This window comes from Rhinopithecus roxellana, chromosome 4 (genome assembly GCF_007565055.1).
Source record: "Rhinopithecus roxellana isolate Shanxi Qingling chromosome 4, ASM756505v1, whole genome shotgun sequence".
Taxonomy (NCBI): Eukaryota; Metazoa; Chordata; class Mammalia; order Primates; family Cercopithecidae; genus Rhinopithecus; species Rhinopithecus roxellana.
Window position 1 is genome coordinate 166,433,807 of NC_044552.1, and position 21,183 is coordinate 166,454,989.

The 21,183-nt window shown below is 41.8% G+C and overlaps 1 protein-coding gene across 4 annotated transcripts in view; it reads right to left on the reverse strand.

Moving 5' to 3' along the window:
• FAM184A (family with sequence similarity 184 member A) overlaps positions 1-12,727 on the reverse strand; it is a 131,371-nt gene extending 118,644 nt beyond the window's left edge. For 3 of the 4 annotated variants that reach the window (XR_004056731.1, XM_010353249.2, XM_030928358.1), the window contains exon 1: positions 12,117-12,727. Coding sequence is in view for 3 of the 4 variants with exons in the window: in XM_010353249.2 (XP_010351551.1) it covers positions 12,117-12,284 (168 nt within the window). In the remaining variant the exon portion in view is untranslated. The remainder of the gene's footprint in view (positions 1-12,116) is intronic. The other variant, XM_030928359.1, reaches the window with a different exon arrangement.
• Between the last annotated feature and the right edge of the window lie 8,456 nt (positions 12,728-21,183).

The window sequence follows — 21,183 nt, forward strand, 5'->3', positions numbered from 1 at the left end:
ACATACGCTAATGTGAGATAACATCTTCACAGGTTCTAGGATTAGAATGTGAACATCTTTGGGGGTGGCACTGTGTGCTACAGTCCAGTTCCATAATTTTCTCTAGCAATGCTCCACAATCCAGAAGTAGGAATAGAGAGAGCAAATAGCAACAGCGACTCAGGATTGAAGAAGGTTAAAGATACACATGGTCCTAAATAGAGCAATATTATAGTAATGAGCTTGGCTTCTGATCAAATTGCTTTTTATTCCAGGACAGTTATCTTTGCCAACTCCCTCATGATCCAGTAGTACTCTTAACTGGATTCCTTTTTCTGATAATTACTAGGGGGCTGAAACAAGAAGGTGTGGACAGATATGAATATACACTACCAATAAAAACACTGAAAATGCACATTCTTCTAGGTCATTTAAGGAAGGCATATATCAAGATAAAAACCAGTAAGACTAACTGCCTAAGACATTCTATATTTGAATAGTTTTGTACAAGTTTTCTGTATGCGGCATAAGGTTAATTCAGAAACATCCAACCAAATGTGCTATAGCCTCGAACTGTTTAAGATCTCAAGTTATCCTTAGGTACCTAGACAAAGACTTTTAATGAAACCAACTCCCACAGTGACAATTTATGCTAGAAAAGAAGTAACTGCAAACATGTTTTAGGCAAATGATGACTATTAAAGATTTTATTTAAACTAAAATAAATTATTTTTTAAAGGTTTTGCTCCATGCCCTGGAATCATTTACATTTTTTTTTTCCTTTTTCTGACCTAGGGCAATGTGATAGATTTAATTTTAGATCTTGAAGATTACAATTAACATACAAGGAGAGAATTTTATCCGATGCTTATGATTGTAGGGTGGCCTGTAGGTGATTGCCAACTCACACAAAAGATTAGTATTTCAGCCTCTCCTATCCTTTCCGCCCCTTTCATCTGAGGGTGTTTACCGAGATAATGAGTCAAAGTCACAGTCACGTGAGGGTGTTTAGGGTGGTAATAAGAGTCATAGTCACTTAGGCCCCTAACAATAGCTGATAAACAGCAGGAGCTAAGAAAACAGCAGATGCAAAGTTGTGCCTCCATTTTTAGATACAGTTGATCTTCTCTACTCATGGACTCCATATTTGTAAATTATCTTACTTGCTAAAATTTATATGTAACCCCAAAATCTAACGCTCGAGGTGTGTTAAATAACCTTTGTTCAGGCATGAGTTACAGTGATATTTGGCTGTGGGTTCACTGTTAATGCATCAATATATATTTTAAAAGGTGTTTCAAACAGAAACACACATAAAACAAGGTTATACATTGATCAGTTGGTGAAAATGTTGTGACCACAGGGTGTCAGGAACCTAGCTCTGTATTCTCCCTAGACCATGGAATACAACTACTACGAATAATGAGAACTGATTATATTTTATTTGCTGTTCAACCTCTACTTGACAGCTATGGTCCCTAACAATGTAGACTATATATCCATCAGAAAAGAAAATACAGCTGGGCACAGTGGCTTGCACCTATAATCCCAGCTACTCGGGAAACTGAGGTGGAAAGATCACTTGACCCCAGGAGTGAAAGGTTGCAGCAAGCTATGATGGCACCCCTGTACTCCAGCCTGGACAACATAGCCAGACCCCATCTCTAAAAAATAAATAAACAAACAAAATAAAGATATATAAAAAACTACTTTATTGTTTTTGTTTTTTCGGTTTTTTTTTTTTTTTTTTTGAGATGGAGTTTCACCGTGCACCCAGGCTGGAGTGCAGTGGCATAATCTCAGTTCACCACAACCTCCGCCTCCTAGGTTCAAGCGATTCTCCTGCTTCAGCCTCCCGAGTAGCTGGGATTACAGGCATGTGCCACCATACCCGGCTAATTTTTGTATTTTTAGTAGAGACAGGGTTTCACCATGTTGGCCAGGCTGGTCTCAAACTCCTGACTTCAACTGTGATCCACCCACCTCAGCCTCCCAAAGTGCTGGGATTACAGGTGTGAGCCACCGTGCCTGGCCTAAAAACCTGCTTTATCATTAAAGAGTATGTCAGCAGAGGCTTAACCAAGTCAGGAGGGGATAGTGGGTTCAAACCGACTCCTCTCTCCCGCATCAATTATCTCCTTTAATCTTTACAATAATTCTATGAAGTAGGCTTTGTTATTCTCATTTTACAGATGAGGACAACACAGCCTTGAGTCGTTAAAATATGTATTAAAAGTCAAACACTAGGAAGTGGTGAAGGTGAAATTCAAATAAGGGTATGCCTAATTTACTGAACCACACCTCTGACCCATATGATGGGCACTGCTGCCTGACTGGGCCGTTTGGCTCTGGGAACAGTGTGGCCCTCCGGCTGCCCAGGAAAAACCTAAACCTAACACAAACACATTAACTCCGGGGTTTCTAAGACTGAAATTTCCTTTTAACCACTCTACCCCCCAGCCAAATATATTAGAGATTTGTAACCAGAATATGTCAACTGAGGCATCAAAACCTTATTAGAGAATTTAGAAGGCATCCGCATAGTTTCTTTATCCAAGAAAAGCACGTATATAAGTTCTACCCAAAAAGAATGAAACCAAATAGAAAAAGTTGCCCATGATTACACATTTAAAATTTGTCAGAATTAATGTACTGATAAATATGTTGTAATTAAAATATACGATTAATATATTCCAGATACATTTTCTCAAGTCAGTCGGAAAAAATAAGTAAAGTATTAGGTTGGCACAAAAGCAATTGAGGTTTTTGCCACTGAAAATAAAGGCCCAAACCGCAATTACTTTTGCACCAACCTAAATACATAGCCTGAAATGGAATAATAAATAGTATTAAATAATTAATAGTACCAAGCACAATGTCTTTCATATAGTAGGCATTCAACAAGTTTACCAAACACATAGACCTACATGTTCTACTTTGGTCATATCTAAGTATATTTTATTACTCTGAGTAGACCGTTAAACACACACACACACACACACACACACACACACACACACACACACATCTTCCTCCCAAAATTCACTAGGTGAAACATCTAAAAGTAGGCAAAGAATACTATTTACTATTTTGGTCATAAAATGTTTTCTGAAAGAAATGAGAATCTTTAAAACTGTGCTTAAGGGGCTACAGGATGAAAAATGCAAATACCTGTGAACACAGACACACATTTGCCAGAATAAATAAAATCTACTCAACCACCAAGGCCAATGTCTAGAATCTGTAAATATTCAAATGTGGCACTTCATTTTATAAGAAAGACATGAAAAGTAAAAGGGCAAGTAACAATTTATTCAGAAATTAAATATCAGCATTCATAGGTCTGGCCTAATAGGACTAGTATAAGTTTGGTCCAATTTCACAGTGATCTGGAGTTGATGAAGAACTCCAGTGTGATATATGAACGGTATGATGTAAATGTAAGTATACTATTAGAAAGTGAAAAATTATTAACTGCTATGGAAACTTCCAGTTAACTGAAATAACTCATTCTCTAATAATTTAGTATAAATAGGAATTTATCCTATTCTTTTACTAAAATTATCAATTTTATTGATAATTTAAATATTAGTAATGTACTTTATAGATGAAATGTTTTACTTTCCAACTTCCTTAAACTTCAGTATAGAGATGGTACATATAAATAAGGAAATACAGATTAGCAATTAAAAAAATCATTAGAAGTACTATCTCCTTTACAATTAAATGAGGTAGCACACAGTAGCCAGGTCTAAAATATCCAAATTCCACATATGATTGTTGATCACTAAGTCTTTTGTTTTTCCATGTATTAGAGATCCTTTGATCGTTTCAGCCTCCATTAACATCTCAAGATAATACTGTAAGATACGGGATAAAAAATTCATATATTCAACTTCACTATTTTTTATACATTCTCATTGAAGTTTCTGTAGAAAAGAAAGATGTAATCCTTGGTGAAATAAGGCTACAAATAACAGTTATTCACTGATGTAATTTAGTTAAAAGTTAAGAATCACAGATTTTCTAAAATATTTGCTTTGGTCTTAAATGTTAAGCATCCCAAAACACTACAACTGGCAATCTCCAACTTGCAAATATCATTGTTTCAAAAATTCATTTTTATATATTAATTGATTGGTAGTCAAAGAATATTTTCCAATATTTTGAAGGACCATTAAGTCTCTAGGTCAATCTAAAAAGTCCCCTATGGTTTAGACCACACTTGACATATAAAATATAAACCTAATAGTTTGATATGATTCTCCCATATCAAACTACCATTTATAACATCGGTTTTCTTTATTTTTATTTTTTAAAAAGTAGAGACGGGATCTCAATGTTGCTGTTTTTATTTATCTATTTATCTAATCCTGAATTCAGTTAGTAATTGTCTCCCATAGGTGTCTATCTCCAAAAAAGGACGTGGCGCACCAACTGACACTTACTTAATGTCCTTTACATTCTAAAGTGGCCTGCAGGATAGAAACTTCCTGTGGTAAATAAAAAGAATGGCATTATGAACTCCTGTCATTCACATCCTTTCCATTTCATGGCATAATATTCAAATTGATTTGAATGCTTATAAAGATTTTCTTAAAAAGAAAAAACTCATTAAGATCAATTGAAAGCGCAAAATAAAAGTATTTTATCAATACTCCCCTGGCCCCATTACCTCCTATTTTCTTCCACAAACTAACTAGCTTTATAGACCCAGGTTATTCTCCATTCTCATCTCACATTTAAGAGATACAAAATTTTCAAAAATATCACAATTTTAAAAGTTAAAGTATAGGGAACTTATCAATTAAAGTGAAGAAATTACTCCAGTCACATATTCCTGCTGAATCTTTATCTTTATAACACTTTTTAAGACTGCTGATTAGAGGCTACCAAAGGATTTTCATAAACAAACAAAACAGCTAGTGAAGTCAATAAAAACTGCATTTTACTGCATTTAGGAACGGGGTCTAAGCAACAATCTAATCAAGAATGAAAGCAGTCAAAAGAAAGACATCTAAAATAACCATAGTAGTAATTTTCACCCCAAGTATGGCAGTCTCTAAGTTAATGTTATTTTAAATATGTTTCTTTGGAATGACTAAATCTGTTAATAAAAACGTGAAAATATTATGACATTAAGCTGGCAGCACATACAAAAAACCTGTTACAAAGTGACCAAGTCATAGTATACAAAACATACAACCTATAAACCCAGAAAGTTCTACAGAAAGTATACAGAGGAGAGGCAGGCTGGTTTCACCCTTATCAAAACTCTGTGATTCAAATGGTAAGTAAAACACGATTTCAACATGGAAAAACAACAACTCTGTGGTCTCTCATTGAATAAGTAATATTAGAAAGAAGATAGACACAGGGAAAAGAGGCCTGTTAATGTGGCCGCCCCCGCCTAGACCAATCTAGAGACCTGAATGTGAGTTCAGGTTGAGTAATCTTCAAATGACACTGGGCCCTCACCTTCCATATCTATAAAATGAGAGAACGAGAGGGTCAGCTTGATCAGTCTAAAGTCTAAACCTTTAATCTTTTTTTTTTTTTTTTGAGACAGAGTCTTGCTCTGTCACCCAGGCTTCAATGCCGTGGTATGATCTCAACTGCAATCTCCACCTCCTGGGCTCAAGCAATTCTCGTGCCTCGGCCTCCCAAGTAGCTGGGATTACAAGCACCCATCACCACACCAGCTAATTTTTTGTATTTTTTGTAAAGACGGGATTTCAACATGTTGGCCAGGCTGGTTTCGAACTCATGGCCTCAAGTGATCTGCCTGCCTTGGCCTCCCAAAGTGCTGGGATTGTAGGCGTGAGCCAGGGTGCCTGACCTAAACCTTTAACCTTTAACTCTAAATTTTTAAAGGAAGTCCCTTTATAAGTTTGTGACCAATTAATTAATAGGATACTATGCTTTTGTGTCCATTAGTAAAATGCAAGAAATTAATCCAAACCACTCAACTATGACTAAAAGATTACATCTAACCCACTGCATAATAGCATGGCAAAGCTGCAATGTAACAAAGAAAAAGAGATGCTGCATTTGGCATGTACTAGTGCTAAGGTGAAACTCAGCCAATTGCTATGTTTTATGAGGCCACTTACCACTCTTGTTCAAAGACTCAAGCCATAAGCAACACAGAATTACTATGAAAGAGTATCTAGGTAATTCAAACAAACCAATTAGTGAAAAATCGTTTATTTCATGAAGAGACAATAGTATTATTTGAAAAATTCACTGGTTTTGGTGTTATATAAACACATTTTGGTTCTGGATATAGTAAAAGCAGAGTTAGTATAAAATGACTAATCACAAGGCTTTTTTATATTTGCTAAGAAACTAGTATATTAATTACCTACACTTTGAAATGACAAATATTTATAAGGTAGATAAAGAACTTTACATTTTTATTTTTTACATCAAAAATATCTTAAGAAATAAAATAGCTTTTTGAAGCAGTTTAAAGGGCAGTCAATAAACATTTACATATTTAGGAATAATTTAACTCAGTTGAAATGATCTGTCATTAACCCAGAAGAGTAGCAGATACAATTCCTAAAATATACTGCCTTTTGGCCGGGCGCAGTGGCTCAAGCCTGTAATCCCAGCACTTTGGGAGGCCGAGACGGGCGGATCACGAGGTCAGGAGATCGAGACCATCCTGGCTAACACGGTGAAACCCCGTCTCTACTAAAAAATACAAAAAACTAGCCGGGCGAGGTGGCGGGCGCCTGTAGTCCCAGCTACTCGGGAGGCTGAGGCAGGAGAATGGCGTGAACCCGGGAGGCGGAGCTTGCAGTGAGCTGAGATCCGGCCACCGCACTCCAGCCCGGGCGACAGAGCAAGACTCCGTCTCAAAACAAAACAAAACAACAACAACAAAAAAAAACTGCCTTTCTCTGTTGTATAACAAAATTACTTGCTGTATCATTATGACCACTGTCTTCTTCAGTAAATACTTACTAAGCTTTGGTACTATGTGCAAATCATTCATATTAAGGTTACATGAAATAAAAGATACAGTCCCTAGAGCTAAGAACCTTACAGTCAAATTATGAAAACAAAGTATATTTATAAACACAATAAACAGTATTTGCAAGTCTGCATTATTAAGCATCAAGTAAGAAGTACCAACAATCAATGCTAATGCACAGCAAGGAAAGCCCAACAAGGGTAGTTGGTCAGGACAGTTTTAGTAGCAGAGCCATAAGCTGGGTAAAATAAGAGGACTTGATCCTAGCATAGAAAACACAAAAGAAACTACTTCCTGCTGTTTGGGAACTTACACTGTACCATATATTAGTTATGTCTCTACTAGTAAGTGACAAATAGACTCTATCAAAAGTGCAATCAACTAAAGAGGCATTTGATAAGCAGCTAACACAACAAGGTATTAAAAGCGAAGTTTCTGCTGAGAACCAGACGACAGAAATGACATTCCAAAGCAGCTGCCAGAACATTCTCAAAAATGAGAAGAGGCAGTCTAAAGAAAAGAGTGCTAAGGTGTGTTCCTGTCTACCCCCACCACCAGTGAGGTGGCGCTTCAAGGAGATTACAGAGCAGGGTTCAGAGATTTCCCTGGGGAGAGCTGTGGTAACAGGGGCCTGTGTCTTCAAGGGGGAAGGGTGGAAGATGCTTGTCCCACATCTAAAGCCTAGGGAAAAACGCTTTGCGGGGATGACTTGAAGAACTTGACATGTGTCTCAAGCAGTTTGAAGAACATGCTGACCTGGTACCTGATTAATCCCTGGAAAATCTAAAGGATGAGAAGCTGCATGAAGAGGCATGTAAGAACAAGAGAGAGGGCTGAACTGGGACCACCAGCAGAGTTTGTGCAAAGAATGAGTGCTCCCTATGTGGCCTCTACAGGAGAGTGAGCAACCTGGGGTAGGATCACACGAGTCCATGCAAGAGGGGCATCTAGAGTTTGCACAGACCTCTGCAAAGTGAAGGTGAAGGTACTGCTAGCTCTAAGAGGCTCAGGAAGGAGTAAGCAACCAACCAGAACGTAAGGGAATTCTCACTGTTAAGGACTTGAGGTGAAAATCTAGAGCCACTGAGGTGGGAGGTAGAGGATTCTCCAGTGAAAGAACAAGCTTTAAACATCTGCAATGGCTACAAAAGCACTGAAACTAAATCACCAGCTAGCTTCTTCACTAATCAAGTAAAAGTTTGCTGCTCCTCTTTACTCTTTTTGCTTCTTCCTTGTCCAACTTTGGAAGGGTCAGAAACCAGAACTGGCAAGACAAAGCAGGAAGAGTAGGAAAACCAGGTAAGAAGTAAAAAGGCAATGATATCCCCTTCCCCAGTTACTGGCTTCCTCCTTGGAAGAGACAGAACAAGAGACCAGTTAAAGGAGAAGCTTCATCTTTATTTCAGGCTTGGTCTGCAGTTTTTACTTGTTGGTACTGGGCATTTTAATTTTAATAATCAAATTGAGACTTTTGTGACTTTGTTACTGAAGGATGATTTGTATTATCTAAGAGCAACCAGAAAAATTAAGTTAATCCATGGCAGAGGATGAACCAGTCTCGAAGAGTAAATTGAAAGAGACAAAAAGGGAAAAAAATTTGAAGTGACAAAAAAAAAAGCTTTCATAATTACATCCCACAAGGCCTGCTTTTCAACCTAATATCCTGAAAAGTCAACACAGTGGAGAGCACAGAAGTATACAAATGTGGTCTTATAAAACATAACTGAATCCATCCAGCTTCACTGCCTATCCTGAGATAGTTCAGCCATGAACATTTGCAGAAACTTGCCATAATGTAGCTCAAGAATCTAATATTAATTCTTAAAACTTGACATGAGTGACCCAAATATGCTAGGCTTCCTTTAAAAGGCAGAGACTGTGTCTTGCTCCCTGCTGTATCTGTAACATTTCCCAAAGTCTCCCTTATATTAAAGGTGCTTAAAGAACTGCTGTTCTCCTTACCATGAGAAGGTTGCTATGTTAGGCTCTTAGGAAACAGGATCTGAACAAATCTGCAGACAGCAAAGACTGCTTTTTAGTTAAAAATATATTGAGCTTCGCTATGGGCAAAATTATAATATATATTACTTTCATGCTTATCCTTTCATAGCGAGCCAAATCTTTGAAACATGCACACTGTATTTTCAGTATATACTACCACAATACAGAATAAATGTGAAAACTTTCAACTTTGATATTCGAGGGAGAAAAAAATACTACTATATACACATTTTTTAAAAGTTTAGCAGAAAACGCTCAAAATAAGTGCACTATCATACAACACTGTTAAATGCAGAATGGTTTATTTTAAAAGAAGAGAAGCATTTTAAAAAATATACATATTTTATTGATACTCATATTAGTATATGTCTTTTCAGTGACAGCCTGAATCAAGAGCCTACTATGTGCCACTACAATTCTGTAAAATAGGTATTATCATCCCTATTTTAAAGATTAGGAAACTGAGGCTCAGTGTTTAATGGCTTGCTCAAGGTCACAACAGTAGTAAGAGGTGGAGTGAGAATTTTAACTTAGTGTGTCAGGTTTCCACACTGCTCTTAAGTGTGCTGCTGCTATAATGCTGAAGAGTTAAGTTCTACTGACTTCTTTCCAAAAGAAATAAAATCCAATTTTAATGGTTACGTTTACAGTGTACAATTATGAAATATAAGCCACTGTCGAGTTCCAACCATAGTGGGAACGCACCTCTGCTAATATGAATAAACTCTTCATGAGTAAAAATTCTATATGGCAGATAGTAGTAAAGTTCGTAACAGTCCCTCTCTATGTTTATATACATTCATGATGACATGCTTATGGTACAGTATTTACAATAAGTGTATATGACCATAAAATTTGACAACTTTCAAAATGGTACATAAAGAAAGCAAGTCTTATTATATGTCTGTAGAAATAGATGTTGGCTGCAACAGAGTCCTATTATCAGACTGTTTCATTCTCAGGCTTTATCTTAGTAAATAAAGGCAGGATAATCCCCAGATATTTCAGGATACGTTAATGGTTCTTATTGGAATGATTCTGTCCCAACTACCTTGCCCCATCCTGGGAAAATCTGGTAATATCTGGAGGCATGTTTACTGTCATGACTGGGAGTGGGTGTGGGAGGGTAGCTACTGGTACCCACTGAGTACTGCCAGGGATGCTGCTAAACATCCTGTAATGCACAGGATATCCCACAACCAACAAGGAACTATCCAGTCCAAAATGTCAATAATGTGACAATAACCAGTCCAAAATGTGACACTGAGAAAGCTAGTATGAAGGATTAAATGTCTGAAGTACTTAGCAGAGGGGGTGGAGAGTGTTTAGAGACTGTAACTACAAACACAAAACCACAGAGTCCAAGTAACGCTCAGTAAAGATCAGATGAGGCATTCAAGCGGTGTGAGAGCACTGGCCTGAGAGCACCCTCTTGTCTCATTAGATATGAGGTGGGTAATGTAATGGCAGAAAAGACCAGCTTCCAATCAATACACCTACCTTTACCGGTGGTGCTGACTGATTTTTTTCTGATAAAAGAACAGGAAACTGAAAAAGTGTTAAGTAGAAAGAAAAAAAATGTACTGAAGAGCAACAGCTTTTATTAAACAGTACACAGTCCCACAACCAATTTAATGAGTTTTCCTATTACTTACAGTAGGGCTCTAGAGGGTTACATCTAAAATGAGAACACTGGATGTTATGGACACATCATAAGAGAAAATCAGAATAAATATTCATGTGCTTCATTCAGGACATCAGTATTCGGAAGATCAAACACTGCTGCAGGAAGCCTGGCTTTTAGACTCCAAATGTGTAAATGTTCTGATGATACACTACTATCATTCCTTCTTAGATCTTCCTTTCTCTGAATGCAATACTCTGACAAAAAAGGAAACAAAACACCGCACAAACAACTTCTGAGTCAGTGCTGAGATAAAACAAAAGACAAAAAAGAAAACTTCACAAGACGTTGGTTGAGTTTAACTGTTACCTACCTGTAACTTTTCTTTTGCTCTTCCATTTGTGCTCTCCTTTTGTAGTCAGTCCTTTTATGTTATCTTTTCTGTCCTCAGTCACATTTCTTTACTAAAATCTTTTTATTCTCTTTTCATCCTTTTTTCACTCCCATTTCCTTCCTTTCCTCTCTTCGGAATCTCATGTCTGTCTTCACTCTCTCAAAAGTGCCAACCAGCAATGGGATTATATGAGAACTTTAGAGTTGAGTCAGACTCAGAGGCTATCTAGCAGTAACCCCCATGATGCCCATCTCTCTTTAGCATACGAACTCTCCTAACAAGCTGTTAGGAGACAGCTTAAACACATTAAGGTACACCACATTTCTTAACTTTCAGACACCATAAATCACTTCTTACTGAGAGGTATTGCTAGATTGCTGGTGAGATCTAAGCAGAGCAATAGAACTGATAGGAATTGCTCTTGCTTCACAGATACCAATTCCTTCTCATTATCAACATTTATTAAATTAGAAAAAAGTCCCCTGATTTAGGTACAGTCTAACTACACGTGGCTGAATTTGACGGCTCTCTGCTCCTTGAAAATTATCCTTCCATAGACAAACATTGAACTAGATGCAGACAGTGTGATTCATCTAATAAGCCTTGTTTGGCATTTTGTCAGGATAAGGAATGACTCATTAAATGCCCCAAACTGGCACTCAAGGTATGTTTTACCCTTCTACATTCCTCTGAAAGTTGAGTCTCCCCTTAACTAACCAGTAAGATACTGTTTAATTCCGAGTCATATTATGTAAATACGGTACTGTACTTCAAATGGTACTGTAGTGTGATGCCTCGTGGGGCCCTGGCAGATGCATGGGAGCAACAGTAAAGTGATTTAGTATTGTGGAATAAAGGAACTAAATCCTAATTTGTTCTGTGCTGGCTTAGCCCTAAAGGGCAAGCAGGTGCAAGTCCCTTACACCCACCGTGCCGTTGTGCTGTCTAGTTTAAATTCATGTTGACAGCGTTACACCTAAGTTTGCAGGGTTTTGGAGGTGTCTCCGGCTGGTGCTTCGGCGGAGGAGTCGCGTTCGCCTCGCTGCGGGCGCAAGGCGTGCTGCCTCCCAGGCCGGCAGGTGAGTCTGGCGCGGCCCGCACAGGGTCGCCACCCGCCCCGCCGCTGCGCCCCTTACCTTGGTGAGCTGGGCGATTTTCTTGCTCATTTTCAGGTGCATCTCCTGGCTGTAGTCCATACTGTGCCCAGCCAGCTGCGCGGCGGCCGGCGAGGGCGCGAATTTGGCAGCCCCGGCCGCCGAGCCGCCGTAATAGTGCTGCGGCCAGCTCATGCCTGGGGTCGCCATCTTCCCGACAGACCCCGGCCGGGGCACCTGTCCCCGCGCGCAGAGGCAGGCCCGCGGAGCAACGACGCCCGCGAGGCAAGAGTCGTGGCGGCCGCTTCCCGACCCGACACCCGGCGCCCCCCAAACTCGGTCGCAGGCGCCGTCCCGCCCGCGACTCCCGGGTCACCCCTGGAAGGGACGGGGCGGTCCCGTCGTCCGAAGCCGCGGGGACAACGGCGCGGGGCAGATGCCCGGGGTTGAGCGACGGCGGCCGGGGGCAGGGTCTCCTCTCGCTGGCTCCTCAGCCCGCGCCCGGCGGAGGCGTCGAGGACAGAGTGGCTCCGCGAGTCCCGCTCGCAGCCCGCACCGAGGACTCGGCGAGGCTGCGGAGGGAGGAGGAGACGGGGCGGGCTGCGGCGGGGGTAGGCGGGGACATGGAGGAGGACGCGGGACCCGCCGTTACCAGGGCGCGCGCGGGGACGGCGACGTCATTTCCCCGTAGCCAAGCCCCGCCCCGCCCCGCGCAGCCGCCGCCACCGCCAGTCCCGCAGTCCTGCGGCCAGTGCGGGCGCCTAGCGAGGTCGCGCCGGGACCGCGCCTCCAGTGCTTCCACCGTGTGGCGGGGACCCGGCAGCCCAGCCCTGGCGGCGATCCTCCAGTGGCGAGCATGAGGCCTGACGTAAAAAAAAAAAATTCTCCCCAAGAAGACAGTGCGGTGGTCACCTTCGGTTAGAAGAACGGGTGTCGGTTTACAGACCCTTTCCACGTGCGTCCTCTTGTGTGCAGGGCCCCAAGAAGTGGCTCTTCCCCAAGAGCGGCAAGCCCAACCCAGAGACCTGAGTAGTGAAGTAGCGAGATTTCCCTGCCCTGACCTTCCTTCCAGTGGCACACAACTGATCGTAACACTGTCTTAGGCCCCCTCCTCCGTCCCCTACTGAGTGCCCGGCCACTGCCCCCAGTTCAGTGCTGAGTGTATCTGTGGAGGGAACACTCCTTTTCAGTCAGCTGGTGGAGCACCGCATAGCTACTTTCCCCCAGTGGAGCCGAAGACAAATAGATACGAAACTACTTGGCTGGAAATAAGAATAGGATTGGAGTGAAAGTAATGGGAAAAAATTGGAACAAGACATCAGTGCTTTAAGGATTTGGAGCTGGACCAAAATGTGTCATAACTTGTGCATTTTCACCTTTCCTAAATGTGTTATTCCCCACTGATTTTCTCTTAACATCTCTACTCCTGCAAGTCAAATGATTTTTTAAAAAATTTTTTGTATCCTGCATTGAAGCATGTGAGTCATTTTAGGGCATGGATAATACAAACTTTAAAAATCATAGAATTGTACCTGTGTTTTAAAAAAATCTTACCACGCAGTTTTGCAGAACCAAATTCCCCAACTCTATGTGATTTCTTTTTAGCATGCAGGTAGCCAAAATATAAATCTGAGAATATTAACAGACTAATTGAAAGCCAAATTAACAAAGACTGTCTGGATGTGACAACATCTAAACAAGGTGAAGATTTAATCGGACCCTGAAATACTTTCAGATCTGTTGGAATTTCAGAAAGGAAACTTGAAATTGGCTGCCTCTTTTCCCAGATGTTAGGTACTCAGTCGCCGTTAAATACACCTTCCAGGAAAAACGTCTAGTTCCAAGGTTCTGTATGGAGCATATTGCCAGAAACAAATATCCTGCAAATGTTGCTCCCTTCTTAAGCACTAATGATCAAATAAAATTAAAGCGAATTAGGAGCTAGTGCTATTTCATCAAATTCTAGGCATGGAAGATTCACAGTCATTTTAGAACTCACATTCTTTATGTTCTAAGCAGAAATGTGTGCTCAAAAGGCTCTGTTTCACTAAATTTGCATAGCCAAGTCTTGCTAGGACAAAGATGTTTTTGTTTTTGTCACTATGATAAAGTGGAAAGAGACTGAGACTGGAAATAAGGAGACTAATGGGTAGCCTTAGTTGAGTCACCCAATCTGTTCACTCCTCAAGTGCTTCCTCTGAAAAAAGACGGGTGTTACCAGCTCCTTCCACCTCGGACTTGATAATTAGAAGTTAGGACCCTGGTCAACTGGTAATTCACTCTGAACTCCATCACATGAGTTTCCATCATCACTGTGTGGCATAGCCCAAAGGACCCTTTTCTTAAATACTGTGCTCAAAAGACATCCACTGTCACTTCATGAATTTAATATTTTTCCCCACTACACTGGGATAAAACAAGTCACAATTAAAATTATATTTAATATAAATAATGAATAGAAACATAATATACAGGTTGATTATCCTTTATTCAAAATGCTTGGGAACAAAATTTTCTGGATTTCAGACTTTTTAGGATTTTGGGATATTTGCATTATGCTTACTGGTTGAGCTTCCCAAATCCAAAAATCTGAAATCCAAAATGTTCCAATGAGCACTTCTTCTGAATGTTGTGTTGGCACTCAACATTTCTGGTTTTGAAGCATTTTAGATTTTGAGTTTTCAGATTTGGGATGCTCAGCTGGTAAGACACCCTGTATTAGTCTGTTCTCACATTGCTGTAAAGAAATACCTGAGTCTGGTATTCATAAAGAAAATAGGTTGAATTGGCTCACAGTTCTGCAGCCTGTACAGGAATCATAGAAGCTTCTGCTTCTGGAGAGGCCTCGGGAAACTTACAATCACTGCTGGAAGGTGAAGGGGAAGCAAGCACAATTTACATGACTGGAGCAGGAGGGAGAAAGACAGCAGGGAGGTGCCACACACTTTTAAACAACCAGATTTCATGGTAACTCACTATCATGAGAACAGCACCAAGTGGATGGTGCTAATCCATTCATGAGAACTTTGCCTCTCAGAAAACTTACAACATGGAGGAAGGTGAAGGAGAAGCAAGGCACATCTTACATGGTGTCAGATGAGAAAGAGAGAAAGAGAGACAGGAACTGCCAAACACTTATAAAACCGTCAGATCATGTGAGAGTTCACTCACCATGACAAGAACAGCATGGGGGAAGTCACCCCCATGATCCAATTGAAACGGGAAAAGTTCCCTTGTCCCCTTCGCAGGGCATGCAATGGGAGTGTGACTCCTTCAGTGCCCTGCTGGTCAAACCTCTAGGGGACCACACAGACAGGCAGGCTGTGAGGCTCAGACGCCAAGGCAGTGTCTAGGGTTGAATGTTTACAGCTGAAGCCCCAGTGGGCATGTGTTACAGGGTGCTCTTTTAGCTTAGCTGTCTGTAGGTGGCTTGTGTTAGCCAGCTCAATTAGACCCCTGCCTTATCACATCTGTATCTTGGGGTTCTTGCCTTGGTATACTGAAAGAATTGGATCACACGTGGGCTTGGAGAATGAGTGCAAGGTTTTATTGAAGGGAAGTAGCTCTCAGCAGATGGGGGAGCCGGAAGGGAGATGATTTTCCCCTGGAGTCAGGCCACTCGACAGCCCAGGCTCTTCTCTGGCTGCCCCAATCAAACTCCGTGTTGTTCTGCCAATTGACAGCCTGCTGGCATGCTGGTGCCTATCAGTGCATTCCTCTCAATGTCCAGCTACCTATGTGTCCCTCCACTGATGTGCTTCTCTTGACATCCAGCCACCTGTGTGTTACTCCACTGATGTGCTCTTCTCAACATTCAGCTGCCTGTGTGTTCCACCACTGATGTGCTCCTCTTGACATCCAGCCACCTGTGTCTGCCTGCTAGGGTCTCCAGGTTTTTATAGGCACAGGATGGTGGGGGTGGCAGGCCAGGGTAGTCTTGTGAAATGCAACATTTGGCCAGGAAAACAAAAATGTCTGTGCTCACCTAGGTCCATGGGCATAGGCCTGGGGGTGTAGCCCTAGCCAGGGATGACAACCTTCCCCCTTTCTGTATTATTTGAAGGGACTATGCCCTTCTCTTCCCAGCACTTTCCTTCTGTATCACAGTCACCTCCCAGCAGGTCCCTCCCTTGACATGTGGGGATTTCAATTCAAGATTAGATTTGAATGGAGACAACCAAACTATGTCATTCCACCCCTGTTCCCTCCTAAATCTCATATCCTTCTCACATTTCAAAACACAATCATGCCTTCCCAACAGTCTCCCAAAGTCTTAACTCATTCCAGCATTAACCCAAAAGTCCAAGCCCAAAGTCTCATCTGAGACAAGGGAAGTCCATTCCACCTATGAGCCTATAAAATCAAAAGCAAGTTAGTTACTTCCAAGATATAATGCGGGTACAGGCATTGGGTAAATGTTCCCATTCCAACTGGGAGAAATTGGCCAAAATAAAGGGGCCACAGGCCCCATGCAAGTGTGAAAACTGACAGGCCACTCCTTAAATCTTAAAACTCCAAAATAATCTATTTTGACTCCATGTCTCAAATCCAAGACATGCTGATGCAAGAAGTGGGCTCCCAAGGCCTTGGGCAGCTCCACTTCTGTGGCTCTGCAGGGTGCAACCCCCATGACTGCTTTCGTGGGCCAGTGTTGAGTGCCTGTGGCTTTTCCAGACACATGATGCAGGCCTAATATTATGGGGTCTGGAGGATGGTGGCCCTCTTCTCACAGTTCCACTAGGCAGTACCCCAGTGGGGGCTCTGTGTAGGGGCTTTGACCCCACATTTCCTTTCTGCACTCTGACCTAGCAGAGGTTCTCCATGAAGGCTCCACCCCTGCAGCAAATTTCTGCCAGGACATCCAGATGTTTCCATATATCCTCTGAAATCTAGTCAGAGGTTCCCAAACCTCAGTTCTTCTGTGCACCTGCAGGCCCAACACCATGTGCAAGCCACCAAGGCTTGGGGATTACACCCTCTGAAGCAATGGCCTGAACTATACATTGGCCCCTTTTAACCATGGCTGGGATAAAAGGCAGCAACTCCCAAGACCATACATAGCAGCGGGGTCCTGGGCCCAGCCCACAAAACCATTTTTTCCTCCTAGGCTTCTGGGCCTGTGATGGGAGGGGCTGCCAGGAAAATCTCTGAAATGCTCTGTAGATGTTTTCCCCATTGTCTTGGCTACTGATATTCCTCTTCTTGTTACTTATGCAAGTTTCTGCAACTGGCTCAAATTTGTCCCCAGAAGTAAGTTTTTCTTTTCTACCACAGGGTCAGGCTGCAAATTTTCTAAACGTTTATGCTTGGCTTCCCTTTTAAATAGAAGTTCCAGTTTCAGATAATCTTTTTGTGAATGCATATGACTACATGCTTTCAGAAAAAGCCAGGTCACCTCTTGAATGCTTTGCTGCTTGGAAATTTCTTCTGCCAGATACCCTAAATCATCTAAGTTCAAAGTCCTACAGATCTCTAGAGCAGGGGCAAAATGCTGCCAGTCTCTTTGCTAAACCATAGCAAGAGTGACCTTTACTCCAGTTCCCAATAAGTTCCTCATCGTCATCTGAAACCACCTCAACCTGGACTTCGTTTTCTATATCACTATCAGCATTTTGGTCAAATTCATTCAACAAGTTTCTAGGAAGTTCTGAACTTTCCCACATCTTCCTGTCTTCCTCTGAGCCCTCCAGACTGTTCCAGTGTCTGCCTGTTACCCAGTTCCAAAGTTGCTTCCACATTTTTAGGTATCTTCACAGCAATACTATCCCAGTACTAATTTTTTATATTAGTCTGTTTTCACACTGCTATAAAGAATACCTGAGACTGGGTAATTTATAGAGGAAAGAGGTTTAATTGACTCTCAGTTGCACATGCTGGGGAGACCTTGGGAAACTTAAAATCATGGTGGAAGGCAAAGGGGAAGCAAGGCACATCTTACACTGTGGCAGGAGAGAGAGAGAGAGAGAGAGAAAGCAAAGGAGGAGGTCCCACTTTAAACCATCAGATCTCGTGAGAACTCACTCACTATCATGAGAATAGCATGGGGGAAACTGTCCCCATGATTCAATCACCTCCCAGCAGGTCTCTCCCTTAACACATGGGGATTACAACTCAAGATGAGATTTGAGTGGGGACCCAGAGCCAAACCATATCAGGGCATATAGGCATTGGGTAAACATTGTCATTCCAAAAGGGAGACATTGGCCAAAAGGAAGGGCCTGCAGGCCCCATGAAAGTTTGAAACCCAGCAGGGCAGTCGTTAAATCTTAAAGCTCCAAAATAATCTCCTTTGACTCCATGTCTTACATCCAGGGCATACTGATGCAAGGGGTGGGCTTCCAAGGCCTTGGGCATCTCCACCCCTGTGGCCTTCCAGGGTGCACACCCCACAGTTGCTCTCCTGGGCTGGCATCATGTGCCTGTGGCATTTCCAGGCACAGGGTGCAAGCTGCCAATGGCTCTAACATTCCAAGGGCTAGAGGATGGCAGCCCTCTTCTCACACCTCTACTGGGCAATGTCCCAGTGAGGACTCTGTGTGGGATCTCCAACCCCAAATTTCTCCTCAGCACTGCCCTAGTAGAGGTTCTCCATGAGGGCTCTGCCCCTGCAGCAGGCTTCTGCTTACACATCCAGGTTTTTCCATACACCCTCTGAAATCTAGGCATAGGCTTCCAAGCCTCAACTCTTGCACTCTGCACATCTGCAGGCTTAATACCACCAAGGTTTATGGCTTGCATCCTCTGAAGCAACAACCCAAGCTGTATCTGGAGTCCTTTGAACCAAGACTGGAGACAGAGCAGGGAGCAGGGTCTTGAGGCTGCACAGGGCAGCAGAGCCCTGGGTGTGGCTCATGAAAGCACTTTTCCCTCCTAGGGCTCCAGGCCTGTGATGGGAGAGGTTACCTTCAATGCCTTTGAGGCCTTCTGCCCACTGTCTTAGCCATCAGCATTTGCCTTTCTTTTCATTATGCGAATTTCTGTAGCCTGCTTAAATTCCTTTGCTGAAAATGGGATTTTCCTTTCTACCACATGACCGGGCTGCAAATTTTCCAAAGTTTTATGCTCTGCTTCCCTTTTAAATGTAAGTTCCAGTTTCAGATAATTTTTTTCTCACATATATGAGCATACATTGAAAAGCAGCCAGGCCACATCTTGAATGCTTTGCTGCTTAGAAATTTCTTTTGCCAGGTACCCTAAATCATCACTCTCAAGTTCAAAGTGTCACAGATCCCTAGAGCAGGGACACATTCCAACCAAATTATTTGCTAAGGCATAACAAAAGTGACATTTACTCCAGTTTCTAATAATTCCTCATCTCCATCTGAGACCTTCTCAGCCTGGACTTCATTGTTCATATTACTAACAACATTTTGGTTACAAAAATTTAACTAATTTCTAGTAAGTTCCAAACTGTCCCTCATTTTCCTGTCTTCTTCTGAGCCCTCCACAGTCTTCCAATCTCTGACAGTTACCCAGTTGCAAAGTCACTTCCACATTTTCAGGTATCTTTATAGATACCACTCCTTGGTACCAATTTTCTGCATTAGTCCATTCTTACATTACTTTCTACAGAAATATTTGAGACTGGATAATTTATAAAGAAAAAAGGCTTAATCGGCTCACAGTTCTGCAGGATGCACAGGAAGCAAAGACGCTTTTGCTTCTAGGGAGGCCTCAGGAAACTTACAATCATGGAGGAGGGTGAAGGGGAAGCAAGCACATCTTACATGGCCAGAGCAGGACAAAGAGAGAGTAGGGGGCGGGGTGCTACACACTTTTAAACAGCCAGATCTCATGATAAGTCACCCACTCATTATCCTGAGAACAGCACCAAGGGGATGGTGCTAACCTATTCATGAGAAATTTGCCATCATGATCCAATCACCTCCTACCAGGCTCCACCTCCAACAGGACATTACAGTTCCACATGATATTTGGTAGAGACACAGATCCAAACCACATCACACGCATAATCCCATCACCAGAACCTCACTTTTAAAAAAATCTAGCAAAGTTAGCATGCAAAAGAGAGAAAATGAGAGAAACTAGTTAGGCAAGAAATCTTGAGATTGTTTATGCAGAAATATTTGTTGACTGCCTATTGTGTTCCAGGTACTGAGGCTGCAGTGATGACTGAAAGTAGTCTCTTCAGGACAGTAGTCTCTATCTTGAAGAAGTCAGAAGTCTAGTGAAGACAGACAAATGAAGAATTAGGTGCTACAAAGTGGGGGAGTGTGAAAGGAACTCCAAGAGGGTCACTTAACCTAGACTTGGGTGTCAGAGAAGGCTTCACACACACAAACGTAATGCTTGAATGGACCTTGAAGGCTGAGTTTTTCAGGTAAAATGGGTAGGAAGGTAGACCACAAGCTCCAAGGAGGGTAAGGGCAAAGCCCTGGAGATTAGATGACAGCATGACCTATTTAGGGAAAAGCAAGTAGTGTAATATGGCTAGAGCACAGTTTGAGAGGGATGTCAGAATGTGAGGTGGAACAGGTATCAAGATTACTCATGGAAGGGGGACTTACATGCCTTGACAAGAGGATTGGGTCTCTGTTCTGAAAGCAATCATGAGCCATTGGAAGGCTTTAAGCAGGAACATGAAATAATCATATTTTCATTTTAGTTACATAATTCTTGTGACTGTGGAAAATCGATTATGGGACAAGTCTATAAACCAGGAGACTAGTTAGCAGGCTATTGCACTTATTCTGGCAAGAGATGATGAACCACTGACCTAAAATAATGCAGTGAGAGTAGGAAAAAGAAGGATGGATGTGAAATATCCATAAGGTAAAACAGACAGGACACTGAGGCTGAGGAGCAGAGAGCTGTCAAGTTTGCAAAGAGGGGAGGCTCCTAACACACGATACATGGTTATAAAATTAAGTAAAGGTTTGTAAAAATAACATTCTTTGTATTTTTTAAGCCTTCCCAAATTGTGTATGTTAAACCTAGATTAACCCCAGGCAATAGCAGTTAAGGTTAAGAATTAAAATTAGGATAGAGATGTGAGCTCAACATGTAATGGACCAAAAGCATAGGCAACAAAAGAAAAAATAGACAATTTGAACTTCATCAAGATAAAAAATTTTATGTGCCAAAAGAT